The sequence below is a fragment of the Leptonychotes weddellii genome, chromosome 13 (assembly GCF_054177405.1).
Source record: "Leptonychotes weddellii isolate Sample4059 chromosome 13, ASM5417740v2, whole genome shotgun sequence".
NCBI classification, from domain to species: Eukaryota; Metazoa; Chordata; class Mammalia; order Carnivora; family Phocidae; genus Leptonychotes; species Leptonychotes weddellii.
In genome coordinates, this window is record NC_138381.1 from 4,135,405 (window position 1) to 4,157,010 (window position 21,606).

Below are 21,606 nucleotides of genomic sequence, written 5' to 3' on the forward strand. Positions count from 1 at the left end.
AATACAATCACTAAGTCTTCCCCTCAGTGCATGTCCCTAAACTGCTGACATTCTCCTAGGCAAGCACAGAGCTGCAAAAGTGAGTAAGAGACAGACCCTGTTCATAATCCGGCCGGAAAGACACAGGGTGAAGAAACACCTCTAGGTCCACAAACAGTTGTAAAGGGGAGAATTCTGCAGGAGCACAGGAGCAGGCCGGGAGCCCACAAAGGGGGGGGATGCACAGAGCAGCATCACGGTTGGGCCCCAGAGATTGTGTGGGACGCGCCCAGCACAGCCTTGGTGGTGAGAAGAGAGGGGTGTTTGAAATGTCAAGGTTAACAACAATTAAGACATGAAATACTCTAGCGGCCAGGATGCTCGGCGTCCATATTTTGACACTGAACTGTGACATTTTTCCTATTATTCCAGCTGGCCTTGCCAGATATTACCACGGGGGTGGGGGTCAGGGGTCGTTACAGATTAGGCTGGGCTTTGAGCAGACTGGCCTTTCTACATGCTCACTGCACTTCTCCAGCAGAACTGGCCCGGCCCAGTCCTGGGTATGGTTTTGAATCACGGATCCTGTTTTCTCAGGATGCAGGGCAGCCTTCCCAGCTGCGGGCTGGAAAGAGTGCCAGCAGACACATCTCCTGAGAGCAGAGGAATAGCATGTCCTCCTCTCCCTGCCCCTTCCACCCCCCAGCAGAGGGTTGTTTGGGGGAGCTGCGGGGCACACGGTGTCCTCCAGGCACCGCCAGGCACCGCCACCGCAGGGCCGGGCAGTGGGAAAACGCCACATGTGTGCTGTTCATGTTTCTGCGTTCCACGTCTTGCCCCAGTTCTTCAACGTTGAATGCGTTCCCATGAAAACAGGATGTTGCTGAAGGAGTTCATCTCCCCACCCCCCTTCTCCTTTCCCACTTGAAATCATGATCCTCTGAACTTGATGTGACTTCTGCAGCCACTAGGGCCTCCTCGGCCAGGAGCCCAGCCGGGAAATGCATGGGAGGCAGAGAGGGTGGCGCCTATGAAAACTGCAAGCAGGAAGCAAATGTAATCCTTGATCCCCAGGAGTTCTCTTGGAATTTAACATTTTAATACTACAGGGTATTTGGTGCTTATAAGAGGGCCCTGGGCCCCATGATCCTCCCTGCCTTGTGGCTTTTAGGAGAGTGCAGGGAATGGGAATGTCCACCAAGAGGAAAGCTCAGGAGCTGAGCACTCTGTGCAAACTGAGCATCTCCACACCCACCACCTCCCACCTCCCAAATACACCCCAGTCTAAGTCTCTTTGAAGATGGGGGCGGACTGGTTTCCCTGTGTCCCCCAGTGGAGACTCCCGTGCCTTTCACACAGCTGACACTCAATAAACCTTTATAATCTATTAGCAATCACAGTTATCAGGATCATACAGCTGAGGAACTCGGAGGACAGAGAGGAACTTGTACAAGGTCACACAGCAGCAGGTTTCCTGACTAGCGTGTGGGACACCGGCCAGTCTGCAGGGGGAGGACCCGATGGAACCAGCTTTCCTGGGACATCCTAACCTGCGGTGGCCCCGAAGGAGGGCCTACTGGGGTCAGCAAGCCAAAATGCTTGCCATCAGTGCCGAAGCTCAACTCTAGGTCCTTAGGTCTTTGTACAAAGCATATGAAAGCCATATAGATGACCCAATCCAGAATCATCTCATTATGGGTTATTTGATTTGTCTCAAAAAATTAAAGAAAGTGAAACCATATGCTTTTCATTCTGTTCATGATCCTGATCTGATTTTTCCTAGCAGAGCCACAGGCATTTGTAGGACTAAATGGAATTCTATGCCTGGGTGAAACTGTACAGTCTAAGAGAATGTCATGCAACAATCATGATTGGGGGAGAGTGAAATGCACCGTAAAGATCTGATAATGTTGTTCCTAGGAAAGAGAAAATTAGTTCTGATAAAACAGAAAATGAACTCTCCCCCTCTCACCCCCGCAGCTCAAATATTGATTTGCATGCTATCTGAATTCTTCTGGAAACATAAACACTTTAAAGGAAAATGGATTGTTGTAGCCTGTCTGAAATTATCCAGCATGGGAAATACTGTCCAAGAATAATATTTTAGGAAAACTAGAAGGCCATAAAGGAATAGATAGATGGTAGATAAATAGATAGAAGGAATAGGTGGATGGGAGATGAATGACATATAGCAGAGCTAGATAACACATGATAGGTAGACATACAGATTTCATTATTTCCTTCGGGGAATGAAGGAACAAGAAGCCCTACAACTAAAGATGGTCCTGAAGACCCTGAGAACACCTCCCAACAGGTGGCCCAGGTTGGCTGATGGTGCCCAGTCTGAGACTGCCAAGGCCAAGGGGATGCAAGTGAGTGGGGCAGAGGTAAAGCTGTGTCAACACAGAAAGAAAAGAGACTTTTGCTAATCAATCCCTGTAGAGGACATGCTTTTTGGTAGTTTGTCTGCCCAAAAGGGGCACATTATAACATTTGCATTAAGGTACCCTGTGTGCCAAGGAGACAGATCCAAGTATTGTGGGATCTGAAGCTTCCCTGACAACCTCTTTTTAATTATGAAAATAAAAGTGAAGTGTCTTTGCCAGGACTGTAAAAAGGGGCTACTCCAAGTGAGGATCCTGAGGATGCAGCTTCCTTCACTGCCAGGATCCAGCTTGGCTGCAAGCAAGAGCGACAAGATGAATCAAGGTGGTCAGGGTGGGCACCCTGGCCCTCCGGAAGAGCACACACATACGCACGCCTTCCACCGGTGAACTCCAGGTGCCCTACAGGAGGGCAGGAGCAGCTGGCAATGAGTAAACCGATGGGAGCCCACAGAACTGGAGACAGGGTGCCAGGTGGTGCTGGTGTCTTCAGCACCATCTCTGGATGCCTCTCCAGAGGGGTCTCTCTGCTACTGCCCCTGAGTATGGCTAGATGTGTCACAATACCAAGTAAAAGAAAAGGGGGTGAACTGGGGAAGAGCTTCGGTCCATGAACAAAAGTAATGTGGACTTAATAATCCTAAGGAACATTTAGCCGAAGTGGAGGGGGAGCTAAGAATATGGTTTTTCTTCTCTTCCACCTTTACGCAGAACTGGCTTGGAGGCCAAGAGAGGAGAGATGCACTGAGTCAAACAGAACTGTATTCTGGTAGATTCCATGATGCTTAAAAAGTGAAATGAAGGAGCGCCTGGGTGGCTCAGTCAGTTGAGCATCTGACTCGTGGTTTCAGCTCAGGTCATGATCTCAAGGTCATGAGATGGAGCCCCACGTCAGGCTCCATGCTCAGCGGGGGTCTCCTTCTCCCTCTCCCTCTGCCTCCACCCCGCACCTCTCTCCCTCAAACAAATAAATCTTAAAAAAAAAAAAAAAAGGTGAAATGAAATAAAACATTACCAAGAAGAGCAACCAAATCAGCCATTGGTTCATTGAGGATACCCCCAAAGGTTCCTGAATGAAAATCTTGATCTCTGCATCTCACCTATAAGATGGGTAAAAGAGAAGATAGGCGCTCACCTCTGAGGTTGCTCTGGGGATAGCGTTCACGTGATAGAGAACGCCCCCCACTCCATCCCTCAGGACTCAGGTGGCTACCTCCCAGTCACACGACTTGGACCATCTACCCCTCCCAGGTCTTCACTTCTCATTCTTTCCCGAATCCTCGAACCTGATTTCAATCCCCAGTTGTTTCTCTAACACAGCTCTGTCTGGGACCAGCAGCCCCTTCTCCGAGTGGCTGAGGTCTATGTAGCCCGCCCATCTACCCTTCCAGAAACCGTCTTCTCTTTATTCTTCTCTCGCAATTCTATCGATGTCTCCACTAGTAACTTCCTCCCTGCCTCCCACTCCAGAGCTCAGTCCACGGCTCATAAAAAAACAAATGATTTACCATGGAGGGACTTTCTGGTTCTAAACTGCTGTCAGTATGAATAGAAATGTTAAAGGAAGCTGAACTGGACAATGTGCTTGGGGATCACAACCACCCTGGGCCCACTTTACAGGTAAAGAAACAGGCTGCGAGGTTAAGGTGTCTGCACAAGACCGCGCACCGTGGAAGCCAGAGTCCCACGCAGCCAGGCCATGCCAGCGCCCCCCTCCTCCCCCGGACCACACACACCCGTGGGGCTCCTGCCTGAGCGGCAGAGCAGGTGCCGTCCCACTCACGGCAGCCCAGCCCCTGATCAGGCAGGCAGAGTCACAAACCCCTAAATCCTCTCCCTCCAGAAAAATGCACACAGCACAGCCAGTCTGGTTGGGAGGCTTCCTGAATCCCCCAGTCTCGAGACCTCTGGGACCCCAGGCCATGTCTCCAGCTCAGAACTCTGCTCTCCCAAGAGTTTCTCTCTTCCCACCAAGATCCCAGGACAGACTCCTCCCTCCACACCACCGCGAATACCTCCACCCTGAAGTAGCTGTTTCCTCGTGTGCCGTAAGTGAGGGCTGGCTTCCTCTGGCTGAGCCACAGATTATCTGAAATGACGACATAGTCTACACTGGAAAAGAACCGGTCCTTCTCCTTTCTGACCAGTTCCTCCAGGCCAGCGGAACCGGCTTCTTCCATCCCTTCAATGACGAATTTGATATTCACAGGGAGATCCTGAATCAAATTAACAACAGAACAAACCATTCTGGCAAAAAACTGCACGACTTGACCATTCATCTTTTCAGATCCAGAATTCATTTGCATGTGACTTAAATACACGAATTATTACATACATTCAATGTACGGGTTGTCCACATTCCCAACAGCTCTGTTGACAACAAAGGAGTTGTAACCAAGACAGTGAAGGGGATTACAAGGGAAGACCCTGTGTATAGCCTCCAGCATGACCCTGATGGAGTCAGCGTGGACCCTAACGGATGATTTGGGGAAGGAATTCTTGGAGGAGAAGCAACACCCACACTGTGGAGCTCTCCTGAGCCACCACAGACACAGATGCTTTCCTCCTTCTCCCCGAAAGGAACCTTTCAAGAAAGGTTACTCGATTACAAATCTCTTTTCTGTCCTCATAATTCTGAGTATGATAAATGAGAACTCTTCCCTTTGAAAGACTGTCTAATGTTTAAGCCTCAGGATAATTTTTATTTCAAGTATCTGTTATTTTTCAGCTTTGAGTTCAATCTGCCTTTTAACTTATTCAAAGGCTTTGATCTTGCAGCAAAATGGAACTTGAGTTTTTCTCTAGTTAATATTAGGGCATAGAATAGCTCCTTTAAAATTTTTACAATGTGTCTTTCCCCCATTTGGTTTTGATCTTTTTGTATCTTTATAATTTATAACTTCATATCTTTGAGAGCCACATGAAGAAGAGAGGTCAAAGTCTTTTCTTGGAGCATAAAACACACACAGGAGAACTCCAGAAGTAATTCTATGCAGATAAACGATGGCACAAACAACTAATTAAAACTTAATTAGTTTTAAAGAGTGGGATTGACTCACCAAAGATTAACAAAGGCAGGATGAGTGGAGGATTATGTATTAGAAAGTAAGTGACCTTCGGTCATTCAGTTGGTTAAGGGCATTTGGGGATAATGATTTGTTCAAATGTATCCTTTGCATAGATTTATTTCTATGTGTCTTAAGAAGTTAAGCTAAAATTCTGAAATATTAATATTTGAAAGCTCTTTATTAACATTAACTAGAACACAATTGCTGAGAAGTAGTTGGATAGCTTAAGAAATTTCTGGCAAAACGTGATTAATAAAATACAAGCCAGTAGCCACTACGTGTTGGGGGAGGAGGACAGACCAGCTGCCAGGCCTGGGTTTGGGTGTCTGCTCTGTCACTGACACCCAAGGGACCTGGGACAAGTCATTTGACCTCTTGGCCACTCACCGCCCTACCTATGCAATATGGGTAATAACAGTTGTCTGACTTTTAGTAAAACAATCCAGTGATGTGAGGTGCATTCAAGTGCTCAGTAAGCAACACAGAAAGAGAGGATGGGAGGGCGGAAGAACAGGGAAGAAACCCACCCTCGTAAAGGGCCTCGCACACACAGGCACTGAGGCTCCTCTGTGTGTTACCCCGTTTACTCCTCCAAAATAACTATTCCTAGTTCACAGATTAGGTCAATGAGGCTCAGAGAGATCAACTGATTTGTCCAAGGGCAGTGAACATTTCTTATGTTTTGTTTGTGATTATGTACGTTTCAGAGTTGAAAGTTAAAAAGCAAAGCAGATTTTGGCCTTCATACAGACTCTTTCTTATAAGTATTGCTTTCTCCCTTGGGAGGAAGGGAGGGAGGAGGGAAGGGAGGGAGGAGGGCAGGGAGGGAGGGGGCAGGGAGGGAGGAGGGCAGGATGTTGTCATCTTCCTTATCGTTGTCATCATCGTCATCGACATCACCTTCATTGTCATTGTCATCATCATCACTGTCATCATCTTCATCACCATCATCGATATCACCATCATCATTGTCATTCTAGTCATCATCGTCATCGTTGTCATCTTCATCGTTGTCATCTTCGTCATTGTCATCACCTTCAATTATCGTCACTGTCATCATCATCACCATTTCATTGTTGTCATTCTCATCATCCTAGTCATGATCGTCATTACTGTCATTGTCCTCATCGTCATCATCATCATCCTGTCACCACTGTCCTCACCATCATTGTCAACATTGTCATCATCATTATTGTCATCATCCTCATCCTCATCATTATAATCATTGTCATTGTCCTCCACATCACCATCGTCATCATCCTCACCTTCACTGTCAATGCTGTCATCATCATCATCCATCACCTTTTTTGTCATTCTCGTCGTCATTGTCATCATCATTGTCCTCATCATCATCACCTTCACTGTCAACATCATCATTGTCATCATCAACATCACTGTCAACATCATCCCTTCCCAAACACAACTGGTTACCTACTTCCTCCAGGGATCTGAAGGTGCTCACGGCATTAATCCACGCTAAAACAGGGCCTTTATTGTCTGTTGCTCCCCGTCCGTAAAGTTTTCCTTTAAAAATAGGGGAAGAATTTTTAGAAAAGTACAAACACCTCTGCCAAGTTGAGTGAGTTAAAAACAAAGGTAGTGTTATGGGTAATCATTTTAACATTGCTTTCTATTTTTCTAGACACAAATCTTGCTCTGAGGTCACAAAGTCTGATTTCTTATATAAAAACATTATGGCCATCAGCTAATCAGATAATATAAACTAATTTGAAATATACAGGTCCCTTTGGCCTTTATAGGAAATAGCTATTTTATCCAAGTTCATTGAAAAGGACCTGAGGATTTGTTGCAGAATGTCATGGAACATAGCCTCTCATTTCAAGATTTTATAATTAGTAGAAGAATGAAAAAGGGGTATATGTGTATCTCCATTAACCTTTCTTCTTCTTTTTTTAAAAAACACAATTACATTTAGTATTTAAAAAAGGAAAATGTATGACCTAGACAACTTCATCCTCCCAAGAACTCCCATCTTGGGAGTCAGTTTTGCCCAGGGGCACACATCATGTGTACATAGCTCGTAGTTTCTTTCACAAATGAGAAAAAAGCCAGCCTCATTGGACAGCTGGTAGACTATGAGACTGGTAGCATTTGTCCATTCTTAACAAGAACAGGGTAAGGCCTGGAGCTGGGGACAGGAATCACATCTTCGATTCCTAGTCCACAAAGAACCCAGCACTGATGTGTCACTGACCATCCACTTCCGTCAGCGTGTAAGGGTCTGAGAGCCACCCATCTTCCTGTCTAGCAGGCTGCACATCCAAGTGGCCATAGAAGCACACGGTGGCTTTCTTTGGATCATTCCCCAGTTCGGCCAGGATGATGGGAGGTATCGGGAGAGTCTGACCATTAGGCAGCTGAAAAAAAAAACAAAAACAGATCACATTAAAAAAAAATGTTGTTTAGTTCTCCCAGAAAATTCAGACGTGACATTAGGAGTCCAGTTTCTACCCCTGAGTTTTTTGTAGAGCCCACATAATTTTTCTAATCATCATTTTATGTACCTCTAAAATGGGTACCACGAGACGCTTCACTAAAGCATAAAAAATAATTAAAAGTAAAAGTGCTTTCTTGGATGCATAGGGGCAAACAGTAAACTTAATCAAACACGCTCTCCAATATGAACTCAGACTCAAATGGCTTAAATTAGGCGGACGTGGTTCTGGAAAACACACACCATTCGGAGACTCATCCATGCTGAAGCAGGCAGCACTGGCGCCTGGATTAAGGATCACCATATGCCACCGGGACACAGTAATAAGCAGTGTTTCTGATCAAAGACTGGATCCTTTGAGAAAGGTACATTTGAACATAAGGGAAAGGACGGTTGGGGAGAAATTTGACCCACATGTGAAGGATATGAATGGTACGGGAAGGGGGGCCTCTCCTTCCCTTACCCACCCCACTCGCTCTCTGCTGCCCCCCAGTGCTGCCACGACAAGAAATCAGTAATCCCGACTCGTCTGGGACAAGAGGTAATTTTTTATCTTACTGGGAATCGAGATGATGGGGGCGTTTTTGAGGAGGATCTGATGGGAGCAAGTCCCCGTCTTGCCACGCTCAAGGGCAGGCAGGGCCGATGCCCACAGAAGTGGCAGCTCGTGGCGGGGCGGGGCGGGGCGGGGGGGGCTGCTGTCCAACACCTGCTGAACACCCGGGTCCACGGAGTCCACACTGGCTCCCAGGCGCCGGAGCCTGTCCGCAGCCAACGTCATCATTCTGAAGAGCTCCCATCTGAGGCGGGGCTGGGGCTGAACCGAGTCGCTCTCCACAGCCACCCACTCCTTAAGCGTCTGTAAGGAGAGGTGACAAGGTGATTCGTCCGAGGGGGGCCGACCATGTCAATCACGTCCACTCTAGGGGACGTGGCTCGAGGCACGAGGCACCAAATCCCCAGTGCGGGCCGCCTGCCGCGAAGACTGAGCCAGCAAACACAGTCTTCCTCAGCGACTGCAGATGGGCTGGTGTCCTCAAGAACCCAGAGGCAGAGATGTCTGCCTCATGAAGAAGAACAGGGCAGGACAGGCTGGGGAGAAGGCTGCCTTCCTGGACACCTGGGCCTGTGCCTCCTTGGACCCGCCACTTCTCGTTTCTTAGGGACCGGGAGCAACTGGCTGCCAGCCCGTCCTAGGGACTCTGGGCCTCCCACAAAGGCCCCTGGACGCCTCTGGAACTCGCGGCTCAGTCTAAGCAACCACACAGTGGCCTCGGCTGGGCTGCATGGCGCCTGTCGGCTTTGCGGTCGTCCCCCTGCCCCCACACCTCCAGAACCCGGTAGGTGATGTGCCCCAGGGCTACGCCTTGGCTCCTGCCCTGGGTTCGGCCCATTCAAGTTGTATGACTTGCGGATGCTCCTCAGGCTCGTAGCCTTGGCTCCCTCCTCCATATGAGGAGGGTAGTGCTCTCTGCCTGTGGGTCACTGTCGGCGTGAGGCTGCCACACAATAAGAAATACCTATTTTGGTCTTCGTCCTGGGCTCTTGGCCAGAGCCCCTACAACCTTTACAACTTCCCATGACATAAACGTGCTGGGAGCATCTTCTGTTCAGAGATTCGGTCTCTGTCTTGGGTTCCTAACACAGAGCTCCTAACTTCCTTGGAATTTCCTGGGAGACGGGAGAATATTTTGTTCTAATGAGGCAGTTCTAGTGGGCTCCTGGACAGGGGCTGGTCACCAGAAAGACCAAGCTGTGATTAGAAGCTTGGGGCTCCCCACCCCAGCCACATCCTCTGGGGAGGGACGAGGGGCTGGAGATGAGTTAATAATCACTCATGCCCATATGATGAAGCCTCCATAAGCATCCCCGAAAGTATAGGGTTCAGAGATCTTCCAGGTTGGTGACTGCAGCCTGGGAGAGTGGCGCACCCCAACCCCAGTGGGACAGAAGGTGCCTCCAGACCCTGCCCTATGTGCCTCTTCATCCGGCTGCTTGTATCTACCCTTTATCATGTCCTTTATTACATAATAAATGGCAAACATAATTAAGTGTTTTCCTGAGTTCTAGAGCTGTTCTAGCAAAAGATGGGACTAGAGCAGGGTTCATGGGAGCCCCGACTTGCAACCGCTTGGAACATGTAAATAAGGGGGTCTCACTGCCTGAATGCGACTGGCATCCACTGTCGGCGGTGGGGGTAGGAGGGTGACACTCACACCAGGCAGGTGGTGTCAGAAGGGAGTCAGACTGTGGGATGCCCCTGTGGTGTCCCGAGAACTAGACAGTTGCTTAATGTGTGGAAAAGGCACACATCTGGCCACAGAAGCGAGGGGAGCCATCAAAGAAAACAAGCATTCCTTTCCGTGAGGATTAGAGATGATGACGTGCATAAGACTTAGCTCAGTGCCTGGCTGCTGGCGGGTGCTCAATGAACTCGAACTAATATTGAATTATCAATAATAATCAATCACATTGATTGATTATAAGCTTGAGTTGCTTATACTGAGATAGCCACCATTTTTATTAAAAAAACTACGCATACTTTGGGTGACTGATCTTGGATTCTCCAACTTATTTTAGTCTGATCTCTGTTCTGGTTGTAGCACTTTAATTTTTATTACGAAGAAATTCATTTAGCCTAAGGAATATTGTGTTTTACACACTTAAACTGGAATTCATAGAACAGATGCTGCCAAGTGGTCCCTAAAGGTAATGGATTGGATACATGTGAGGAAGTTGCAGAGAGGAGAGTTTTGGCTCAAAGACCCAAATCAACGTATCTCCCCCACACGCTGACCCTCTCCCCCTGCTAATTCCAACCTACAGCCAGAGTCCCCACTCAGTCTTCAAAAACCCAATAGGCATTATGTCAAGTCAATACTCCCACGAGCACGAGGAAGGATTCCATGAAGGTCAAGTCTAGGACCTGCGGCCTGGCCATTCAGCGTTGTGTGATAGCAGGAGACACGAACTCTTGACTGTTGCTAACATTGGCTGGTTGCTCCAGTATACATATACTGAACACAAACTGTGGGCCACACATGGCATGGGGGCTCAGGGGACAAGATCCCGTGATATGTCATGGAGTCCCCGGCTGTGGTGGACTCAACTCACCCATACGCCGGGGGACAAGCAGGTCAGCGGAGAAGAAGGGGACTTGCAGGCTGATGGAGGCTACGGCCCTTCCCTGCTCCCACCGTTCTGCTCCCAGGCCTCCCTCTCTCCTTGCTCCTAGCCCTCCGGCTCCATTCTTCTCCCCCGAGATGTCTGCCCACACCACGGGCAGTTTGCCACGTAGTGAGTTCGGAATGGAGCAGAGGATTATAAGGGAGGAGATAAAGTGCACATTGCACAAGGACTACAAAACAGCTTTGACATTGAACTTGGCAGAACTCTGGACCTAAAGCTTGCTGTAGCCAGGTGGTATTACTCTGGGATGGCGTCATGGGGGGTGGGGGTGGGGGATGAGTCGCAGGAAGGCTTTGCAGGAGGAGGGGACCTCAACAAGGGCCCCTCTAACGCGGGGCATGGGCACTCTGATGATGGTCCAGGGTCAGCCTGAGCTCAGCGGGCATCATCGCTACCCAGACAGTCCTGATCAACACGCTAGGAATGCCCTCTCTAGGAGGAAAGGCTGCAGACGGATCTCTTCCCTAAATGTAACCAAATATTTATTAGTTTAACTCAGTGAGGAGCCATGGGCATTTTAAATGGAATTAAGTTTTCAGGCAAAAAAAAAAAAAAAAAAATCCACACCTCCCAGCAAATAAGCATTCACCCAGATACCCAAAGGGTATGTCATGCAAGCATTTTGTGGGTGTAGTTTCTCCTACCTGTACAAACTCATTCTGATGGAGATCGATGTACTGGAAGGCCTTCTCCAACAGCCCAGCGGGCGGGGAGGACGGAGAGAACATGCCTCTCTCAAGCAGCAGCAGGGAGGCAAGGAGAGAGGACACCTGGAGTGGGCCATAGGGGAGGGACAGCAAAAATAAATACCGGATTTTGGACTTTCAACCTTTCAAATAATTCAAGAAAGCTTATGTTATCCAACACAGCTGCTTCCAGTCATTTGGACTAAAATAACAAAGGTAGTAGAACAGGAAAGATATCCTTTGCTTTATCTTCACCGAAATGCTTCATTTTCAACACTTAAGAATTTCAGTAAGACAGAAACCAAGAAAACAAGCCCGTCTCTCAACGTCACGCTTGGGTTGTTCCTGCCATGGAATCGTTCCCATCGGCTCTCGTCCTGAGAAGGTAAGTCAGCGCCCTACGCCCAGGTGGCAGGGGCAATATTTGTAAGAGAGATTAGTGGGAAGCACTTCAAAACAAAACAAAACTTTTCTGTATGATCAACCAGTTTATTAGAAAAAAAATATTTGGTAAGGACTCTCTAAAATCCTGTGTGGTCTTGTGCGTTTCTCCCATCGCTCCTAAAGGTACAGGGCCTTCCACAGAAACTCCCAAGCCCTGTTGCGATGCAACACGGAAGGCCTGAGGCTCACGTGGACACTGTTAGCGACGCTCTCGTCTTCCCGCAAACCCTTCTGGCCTCTCTGCTTCCATCCCTGAGGGGGCCCTAACTGTAAATGTGGGACCTGCCAGAGACCCCGGCCTCCCCCCTCCTCCCTCCCCCGCGGCCCCTTTCCACCATCCCTCCGCCCCCATGGTGGGCTCCAGGCTGGGCTCAGAGCAGAAAAACTGGGTCCAGAGGAGGGTAGGCTGACCAGGTTCCGAGCTAAACTAATGCTCTTCTTCCCGCCCAGCTCTTCCTTCTGGATTGTTGTACATTTTTACAATAGAACCATTTTAGATGTAGGCTGCTTCCTCCCTTGGCCTCCGCTTCCAGGCCGAGGTGAGGACTTGTGTCTACAATACAGAAACTGCAACTCAATAATAAAATACAAATTAACCCAGTTTAAAAGTGGGCAAAGGATTTGAAGAGACATTTCTCTCACCAATGGCCAATAAGCACGTGAAAAGATGCTCAACCTCATTAGCCATCAGGGAGATGAAAATCACTTCACACCCACGAGGACGGGTTAAAATGGAGAAGTCCTACAACAGGTGGGGATGTGAGGCGGCGGCCCCTTCCTGGGCAGGCCCCCGACTGCATTCCTCCTGGCAGCCGAGAGGTAGAGCTAATCCAAATGACCATCCGCGGTCGAGCGGATACACAAGACGTGGTGGCCACACACAAGGGGATGTTGCTCAGCCACGAAAACAGATGGAGGGCTGACCCACGCCACGGCACCAACGAACCTTTAGCACACGGTGGAGTATGAAGGAAACCGGACACAGATACTGCAGATGGTATCAGCCCATGTATGTGGAATGTCCAGAACAGGCAGATCCTGAGACGGGGGACCTTGCAGGCTGCCGAGGGCTGGGAGGATTGGGGGAAATGGGGAGCGAGTGCTGATGGGCAGGGGTTCTTTCTGGGTGGCTGGAATATTCTGAAATTGTGACAGCTGCACAACTGGATATACTGAAAGCCATTGGAGTGTGCAGTTGAAATGGGTGAATTGTAAGGCATGTGAATTACAGTGCAATACAGTCATTATAAAAATAGCAATCATAAATAGAAGCACTCATTCAATACTATATCACCAAGTTGGAGAAATGCCCATAAAGGAAGCCAAGTAGTGGGTAAAAATAAGGTAAAAAGGGGTGCCTGGGCGGCTCAGTAGGTTAAGCGTCTGCCTTCAGCTCTGGTCATGATCCCAGGGTCCTGGGATCGAGCCCCGTGATGTCGTCAGGCTCCTTGCGCAGCGGGGAGTCGACTTCTCCCTCAGCCCCTACCCCTGCTCATGCTCTCTCTCTCTCTCTCTCATAAATAAAATCTTTAAAAAAAAAAAGGTAAAAGGGAGCCGGGCTCATTCATGAACAGATTAAGAACTTAGTCCAGTAGATGGTGCCAGTGGGCCGTTGACAAGCTCCCTTTGCCTTCTGTTCTGAGAGGAATGAGGCTGGATTCAGCTAAACTCAGCTAAGCAGAGCCAAAAGCCAAAGGTTACAAATAAATCCCAAGGAAATGAGTCCTCAGACCCGCACTGGCAGGAAGATGGAGCTCTGGGCACCCAGGAAAAGCCCTTTGAAATGGAGTAGGCTAATTTTTTGCAGCTGATACACCTAAATCAATATTTGAACTTTTATTATTCATTTGTTCAATTTCCATTAAAAATTATTTGATGCTCCTCTCTGATAAAAAATAAAAAGGGGAATTTGAAGAAGAAAAGGGAGCCACGGGCAAAGAAGGAAAATGGTGACCGCAAGGACCGAGAATATTTCCAGTGTCAGTGGGAATGGCCTCCTTCCCAGTGGGAGCTGCAGGCCAAGGACTGATCTTCCAGAAAGACTGTTCCTGCACACTTCACCCCTCACTTCCCCCTTCCTGCAGAGCCGACAGAGCCCTGCTGTCCTTCGCCCTCAGGCCCACGGGGATTCACTGGGCACCAGCCCCGCCTTTAAGATCCTGGGTGGGACCCAGGCTGCAGATCGGCCCCCCCTGGAGTTTCTCATGTTCCTTTACCTTTCCGCTTGTCTCCTTGTGTTACAGTCACGCTTGACCTTGAACTAATCACCCAACAAAATTCTGTAGATATAGAAAGTTGCCAGAGAACTGGAAGGTGAAGCATGGGGTCACGGGGGCAGAGCCGGGAAGGCCCTGGGCTTCCTGTTTTCTTGGGGAGAGCAGGTAGCCCAGCCCTGTGGGGCCCGTCCCAGACGAAACCTTTCTTGCTCCACAGGCTTCTGCTAATTCCAGCTGGTTGTTCTTTGGGAACAAATTTCCTAGAGCCCCTGTGCTGAATCTTAGTTTTAAAACACTTTACCTTTTAAGACTTCTTGAAGTTAGGCCCAGGTCTGTGGTGTAACCGCCCCTGGGCCCCAGTCCAGCTCCACCTCCTTAGAGCCTCCCCACCCCCCGCTACTGCCAAGCGTCCCCTGGGATGCAGGCCTGTTTTCACTGTCCTCTCCCAGCTCCAGACAACTGGACAAAGTTAGATGCTCCGTGTGCTTAGCCGATGGCAGCCTTGAAATCACCATGGGCTGCCTTCAGAAGGGCACATCCACCTGGAACACAGCAGGTGCCCTAAAAGGGGGCTGGGAATGGGGTAAGCTGTTGATGAAACCCACTCCCTCCCCATTTGCTACTGTTGTTGGATTTTGAAGTTGACTAGAATCAATAGAAAATGAAAACAGGGTTGCCTCCCACCATAGACGGCCTGACTGAGCTGGCCTCCCCCACAGGCACACAATGGCCAGAGGCCAAACCCTTTTCTGCCTGTAAGAAACTTTAGTGCCAGAGTCAACCTGCACACCAAGAATTCTACTTACCGAGTCTTCTGGAGTCCAGTGTGATTGTCTTACAGAGGCTGATCTGCCCGTGTCTGCTTGGATGGATTTGTTATAGTGCAGAAAAAATGCTTGAGTTGCCTACTTTATTTCACTATGACAGGATTAAAAATAAAATCCCAACCCCAAACCAGGCTTTCCTGGAATGTGTTAATTCCCCTGCAGGAGCTGAACTGAACTCAGTGATTCTGCAGAGATTAACTAACTCCTCAACAAGTCCCTAGAAGCCTGAGCAAGCCCGGGGCGTGGCTTTCGGAAGGCAGCCTGGAGGCGGTCTAGGATGAAGGAGAGGGTTTCAAGGAGCAGAGCTCCCCAGAAAGTCCCCAGAACCGCCAGTTTCTCCACCAGAGACGGCCAGAAGCCAGGGAGTGGAAGAGGAGCTGGGTGCGGTCCTGGGGCGCAGGTAGGACAGGCAGGAAGCCTGCCCCCGGTGCCCTCGGGGGCCCAGGCTCCATACACAGTGCTCTAAGTGCTCTATCCTGGCCACTTCCGACTGCTGGGGTGCATGTTCTCTGCCTCCCTATGGTCTTCGCCCCACGCAGGCCGCAGGGAAGGAGAAAGCAGGCATTGTCTGCCCGTGATGTCACCTCAGAAAGGCCTCTTGTGACCCTTTTCATTCCCTCCAGTCTGGCCAGGGACCTGGGCCTGTCCAAACATCAGCTGGAGAGGCCGTCCTGCTCTGCGCCACTTCCGAAGCCGGCTGCCCTCTGGAAACGGGCCGGTTCACAGCGCGACGGCAAACAGCCGGAGAAGGGGTGAAGGAGAGAGCCAGAGGCCTTGCAGGCCTGCCATGTCGCCGAGGTCACGGCCTGAAAGGCGCAGTGCCCTGACGGCAGCGTCACCCGTGGAGCTGGAGGGTCTCCTCAAAGGCAAGGACCGAGCGCCGGGCGTGGCCTTCGTGCTGAGGCTGAAGGGTGTGAAGCCCAAATCATCAGTGGCGCTGTGCCCGGCAAGGCCCTCGTCGTGTGCTGAGATCGCCCGGCTGTGGTTAGACGGGAACCACTGTTTTCTCTTTCTTCCTTTAAATCTCATTTGGTGGACTTTTCGTATGAGTGTGAACAGGATAAATCTGAACCACCTGCAGGAGGGACTGTCTGCTCTCAGGGCACAGCAGACGAAATCGGGGTCCTGGCCGCAGCGGAACAGAGAAGCATCTGGAAGCTCCAGCAGGAGGAGGAGGGAGGCGGGACGAGGGCGGTGTGCACAGAGGAGCCGAGGAGACCCGATGGCCCGGGAGCGTAAGGCAAGGGCGGACCCCAGCCCGGGCCACCTCTTGCAATAGCAGTACCGCAGGCTGTGAAGAAACAGTTCCACAAACGGAAGTTCGGGAACAAAGGCAGCCCGAGGAGAGGGCAGGAACGTCCACCCCCATGTTAGTTCCCTAGGGCTGCCGGAACAACGTCCCACAGGAACGGATTCTCCCAGGGTTCTGCAGGTCGGAAATTAGAAATCCCTCTGAGGGCTCTAGGGGAGTCCCTCCTTGCCTCTTCTCAACGTGCGGAGTGGCTGGCCATCCTGGGGGCCCCCGCCCCCCGCTCACAGGTGCACGGCCCCGATCTGAGCCTCTGGCTTCACCTGCCTCCGCCTGGGTGTGGCTCCGCGTCCCCTCTCTTCCCAGAGGGACACTGGCAGAGGCTTTAGGGTCCATCCCACCCCAGTATGACCTCATTTTAACTGATTACATCTGCAAAGACCCTACTTGCAAATAAGGTCACATTCTGAGGGCCCAGGTGGACGTGAATTTTGACGCAGGCCACCCTGCGCTTTATTTTACCTCATATTCTATTACGTGTTCACTTCATAATGATCCGACTTGCTTGAAGGTAAGTTGTAGGAGGGCTAGGGCTTTTGTCTCCCTTACCTCCCTAAGTACCTGTCGCAGACTAAGACCCCAGTCAGCTCCTAGGGAACAATTACGTGCAGAGTCCTGAAGGACACCAAGCGTACTTGATCTCCACTGACGTCACAACTTCTATCTCAACACTGTGTAAAAAAGCAAAATTGGTCTATTTCAGCTATAACATGAATAAGGGAAATGTAAATGTAAATTTGGGCAGATTTTGTTCCCTCCCGGCAATCTCAAGAGTCTCAAGGGTTTCCCGAAAACCCACACTGGATGTGTTCCTCGTTCTGCGGGAGGCTCTCCTGGCCTCTGTCCCCGATCCACAGCCTGGCAGCCCCGAGTTGTGCACCCGCACAGTGCACACCAGCTGCTGCAGCCCCCGGGGCCCTGTGCATGCCGGGCACCCGCAACCAGCACACCCCCCGCAGAGCATCGTGGCCGACGGCACCCCTCCTCCCCTAAGGGATTTCGGATTTCCTCTTACTCCTCAGCTTCACTGTGAGGTGTCTGACATACTGGTACGTCTTGCTCAATCCTCAGCATCCATTAGCAAACTGAAGACTCCTTTGTGTCTTCGTTTCTTCGGTAAAATTCTCCTTCTCTCTCCCAGCGCTGCTTCTCTGCCATTCCCTTGACTCTCTTTCTAGAACTACGACCATGGGCGTCTTTCAATCTGTCATGTGTTCTCCAGTTCTCTCAACTTTTCTTTTTTTCTTCTTTCCTCTCCGCTCTGCTTCCTGGACACGGTGTTGTGCAGGTGACTAGGTCTCTCTTGGGGGCTAGTTATGCATTTACCGGAACTCCTGAGTTTTTCCAATGACTAATTTCCATTTTCAGGACTTCTAAGTGGTTGTGTTTCATACCAGTCTGTTCTTGACTCATATATGCCTTCCGCACGCAATCATCCATCTCTTGAAGAATGTAAACATACATCATTCGCATCCATTTTAAGCAAGTTCTACTGTTTGTATTTCGGAGGCTATGGCCTCGCTTCTCCGTTAATCTGTGGGCTTTCTTCCTGTGGGTCTTAGGTACTTCCGGGTCATCACTGGCGGGCCCCACTTCAGTGACAGCCGTCCTATTCTCCTTCTCCGGAATGCTTTCTGCCTCGGGCTGTCATGGCTGCCTCCTCCAGGCGCCCCACAATGCCTGGTCCACGATCGGGTCTTAAGCAGGTGGCTTAGCGTTCGTTCCCAAACAGCGTGCAGTGGGGCTGGGATGCACCACCGCAGGGGCTTCTGCAATGGCTCCAACTGCCGTCCATGCCCGGGCACTCTGGGACCTATGACCCTGCAGGAGTCTCACTCCTGGACGCCACGGCCTGTTGTAGACCCAGAGTCCAACAAAGCAGCAGCCTCAGCCCCTGCTCCCCACTGTAAGTTTTTTTTTTGTTCAGTAGGGATATTTATTGTGTTTCTGAGTCCATGTCTTTGTAATCAAAAATTTAAAGCACATGTAATTGGGGTATTTGAAGCGGGTGGGAGCCTTGACCAGAAGTCCCTACAGTGATTTCCCTTCCTAGAAGGCAAGGGCTCCCCAGCCTCAGTGTGCAGTGCCCACATGCAGACTCCCTGGGAACACGCCTCACCACACACTTTCCCAAATCTAGGGGGATAGGATCCGCATGAAGAAAAAGCTCCCTGAAAAGCTGTGTGCTCCAATGACTGTGCCTGAAAAGGCATAAACATCCATGTCCTGGACACCCTCAGCCTCCAAGACGAGGACATGGGATATATTAATAACTGTGGGCCCCTCACCATGAGCTCAGGATGTAAACCAAGGTGTGCGTCAACAGGGGCTTTGGGCTCTGTGCTGTTGCCCCAGACCAGTGCTCCTGCAGAGACCCTGGGCTGCACGCAGTACAAGGTGGAGTGAGGCAACAAGGTGCCCCAAGCAACCTGTAAAGCTAAAACCTCTTAGTACAGCAGACTCAGGGAGCCCGGGGCGCTGGGTTGCTCCTCATCCTACAATCTTTGGGAGGTTCCACCTGTGCACACTTCCCCCCCTCCACCTGGGCACACTCCGCCCTCCACCTGGGCACACTCCCCCCTCCACCTGGGCACACTTCCCCCCCTCCACCTGGGCACACTCTCCCCTCCACCTGGGCACACTCTCCCCTCCACCTGGGCACACTCCCCCCTTGCTTCTCTCCTTTCACAAATTCCCCACTCCCTCAGGATGCACTGCACCCCATTCCTTCAGTGGTAGACAGGGAACAGCGCCCCCAACTTTATGTGCCAGTGGCCTTGGAAGCTGAGTGTGGTCCTTTTCAGTGCCATGCATAGTCCGAAAAAGGCACCTCTGTTCCAACCAGAGAGTTTCTGAATGGGGAGGATTGTAATCACTTGAAAGAGCAATTGAGATGCAGGACACTTGAGGAGTTATGGGGGCCAGAGGGGAGAGGTGCTTTGGGGACAAGAGTCCCTTGCACCTGGATGTGCAGGAATGACCTACTGTCCTGTGCACAGGGCTGGGAGGGGGTGGAGTGGGGCTATCCTTTTGGTTCACTTCCTCCTGCTGCATTTCCTATGGGCCCCAAATTAGTGAGGCTAAACTTAAAACAGCTTGTCTGGGCTCCATCCCATAAGCAATCCACCCACATGCCCCCTGAGGCAGGAGCTCTGTGGGATGCCCAGACAGCTGTCAGGACTTGGCAGCCCCTACCTCCACTCTCCTCCCAGATGCAACCCAAACAGTGCTCAGGTTTTATAAAATATGTCTGCTTAAAAAGTTTCCAAAATCTTTTTGGTGACTTGAAACCTTAAAATTATACTAAGCTTAATGATGGATATTCATTAAATATCCAGTCCATTTCTAAATAAGATAAAATACTGAAACCATTTATAAACCTAAGTTTTAAACATAAGTTTATCTACTTTTGGCTTATTACAGAGAGACAAAAGATAGATAAGTCTATCGGTAAATATATTCTTTTGCCACATTGAAAGTCAACTGTACTACGAGGAAGCATAGGTCTGTAAAAATTATGAAATGATGTATTCATAAAGTTGCTGATCTACAGAATACGTAACAACCAGCTCACAACTGCTTACCTCCCCGTGTTCACTAGATATCAAAGTTACAAGGGTTAAGAATTCTAATCTATATATGTAAGTAAAACTGCTGAGAATAATTAGGGTAAAGAAATAAACTCTGTATACAAAGTACACAAGGAAAGTAAGATATGGTTTTGGTAAAAAAAAAAAAGGGAGGGTATGTAAGGTGTGAAGATGTGTTCTTATTAAAAGAAAAGAAATTTTGTCCTAGTTTAGGGGTTATCTAAAGGCTGTCTCAAAATTTAAAAACAGGAAAATAAAAAATAAAAACAAAACAAGTATCAAAAGTTGGGCAAAAAGAGAGAAAATCTTATATTGTGTAGTGAAACTGGAGAAAAGTAAATGAATTTATTGTAAGTTTTTTTTTAAGAGCTCTACTCTCAACAGTGTGACTATGTAAAACTACAACTGAATATTCTTTCTCAATTCAAAGAACAAGATTTTCTTGGATTATTGTAAAAGATTGTTCTTTACATGTTGAGCAATCTGCCCAGAAAATAAAGATTATGTGCCGTATCAAAATAACCTCCTGTACTTCGTGTTGCCTTAATCAGGTCTTTGATTACTTAAGAAAGCTGAGTCTTCTCAATATTAAAAGAACTAAAGTGTTTTTTCTTCTTCTTCCTCCTTTTTTTTCCCCCCAAACTAGGTGACTTTCTGATTTGCCCTTGCAATGTTTAAATTGTCTCTCTGGTTAAATAGACAACGAAGTTATTATTTCATGTGAACTCTGATCATATTTAATCAAGTTTTAAACCTCTGGACATTTTTGACAACTTCCAAAAGTCAAATTCTAAATGAAGTCTTTTTGACCTAGAACCAATTTGGGGATTGTTCCCGAGGGTCCCTGGAAAATCTCAACGATTTGGGAGTGATATTAACTATAATTAACTAAACTATAATTAGGCCTATGTGATATGTTAAATTACATGAGAAGCATTGACAAATAAAAGTGATGTTTAACCTTCTGCAGGTTATATTTGTAGGGTTACTAATATAAGTATCTCAAAAATTGTATAAAATTTCTAGAAATCTGTCCATGTTCTTACTGTACATCGAATCCATCATAATTCCAACGTTTAATTTGAAATGCTGTGTCCCTCAGAAATAACCAAATTTCAGTCAGTTCAAACTGAGCTTTCGAACATCTGTAGCCACGGCTATGTTTCAGTCTTAGTCACAGATGGTTACTGCCTCACTCTGGTTCTTCTCCCAGAATATCTGTAATCAGCTGCAGCAAGAACGCTCCATGATGGAGCACTAGAGGGGCTCCCAGACCCCGCCATGGGGCTGAGCATGGATTCCCAGAATAAGAAAGAGCTGATGCCATCACAAAACTTCTAATCCAGAATCAAGCAAAACAAAAGTTCACTACAGGGAACCAGACGAACTGATGAGGATGATTGTCATTTTTTAACTTTTTGTTTGAAATCATGCTGGTTCCTTTAAGATCTAAGGAAAC

At 48.9% G+C, this 21,606-nt stretch overlaps 1 protein-coding gene across 3 annotated transcripts in view; it reads right to left on the reverse strand.

Annotated features, from left to right (window-relative positions):
• CNDP1 (carnosine dipeptidase 1) overlaps positions 1–21,606 on the reverse strand; it is a 32,013-nt gene that overhangs the window by 8,112 nt on the left and 2,295 nt on the right. For 2 of the 3 annotated variants that reach the window (XM_081801016.1, XM_081801015.1), the window contains exons 2-7: positions 11,720–11,845; positions 8,596–8,745; positions 7,647–7,809; positions 6,867–6,955; positions 4,379–4,579; positions 3,379–3,463 (exon numbers count right to left, since the gene is read on the reverse strand). In XM_081801016.1, coding sequence (XP_081657142.1) covers positions 3,379–3,463; positions 4,379–4,579; positions 6,867–6,955; positions 7,647–7,809; positions 8,596–8,745; positions 11,720–11,845 — 814 coding nt within the window. Of the gene's footprint in view, positions 1–3,378; positions 3,464–4,378; positions 4,580–6,866; positions 6,956–7,646; positions 7,810–8,595; positions 8,746–11,719; positions 11,846–15,227; positions 15,326–21,606 lie in introns of those variants that run through there. The other variant, XM_081801017.1, reaches the window with a different exon arrangement.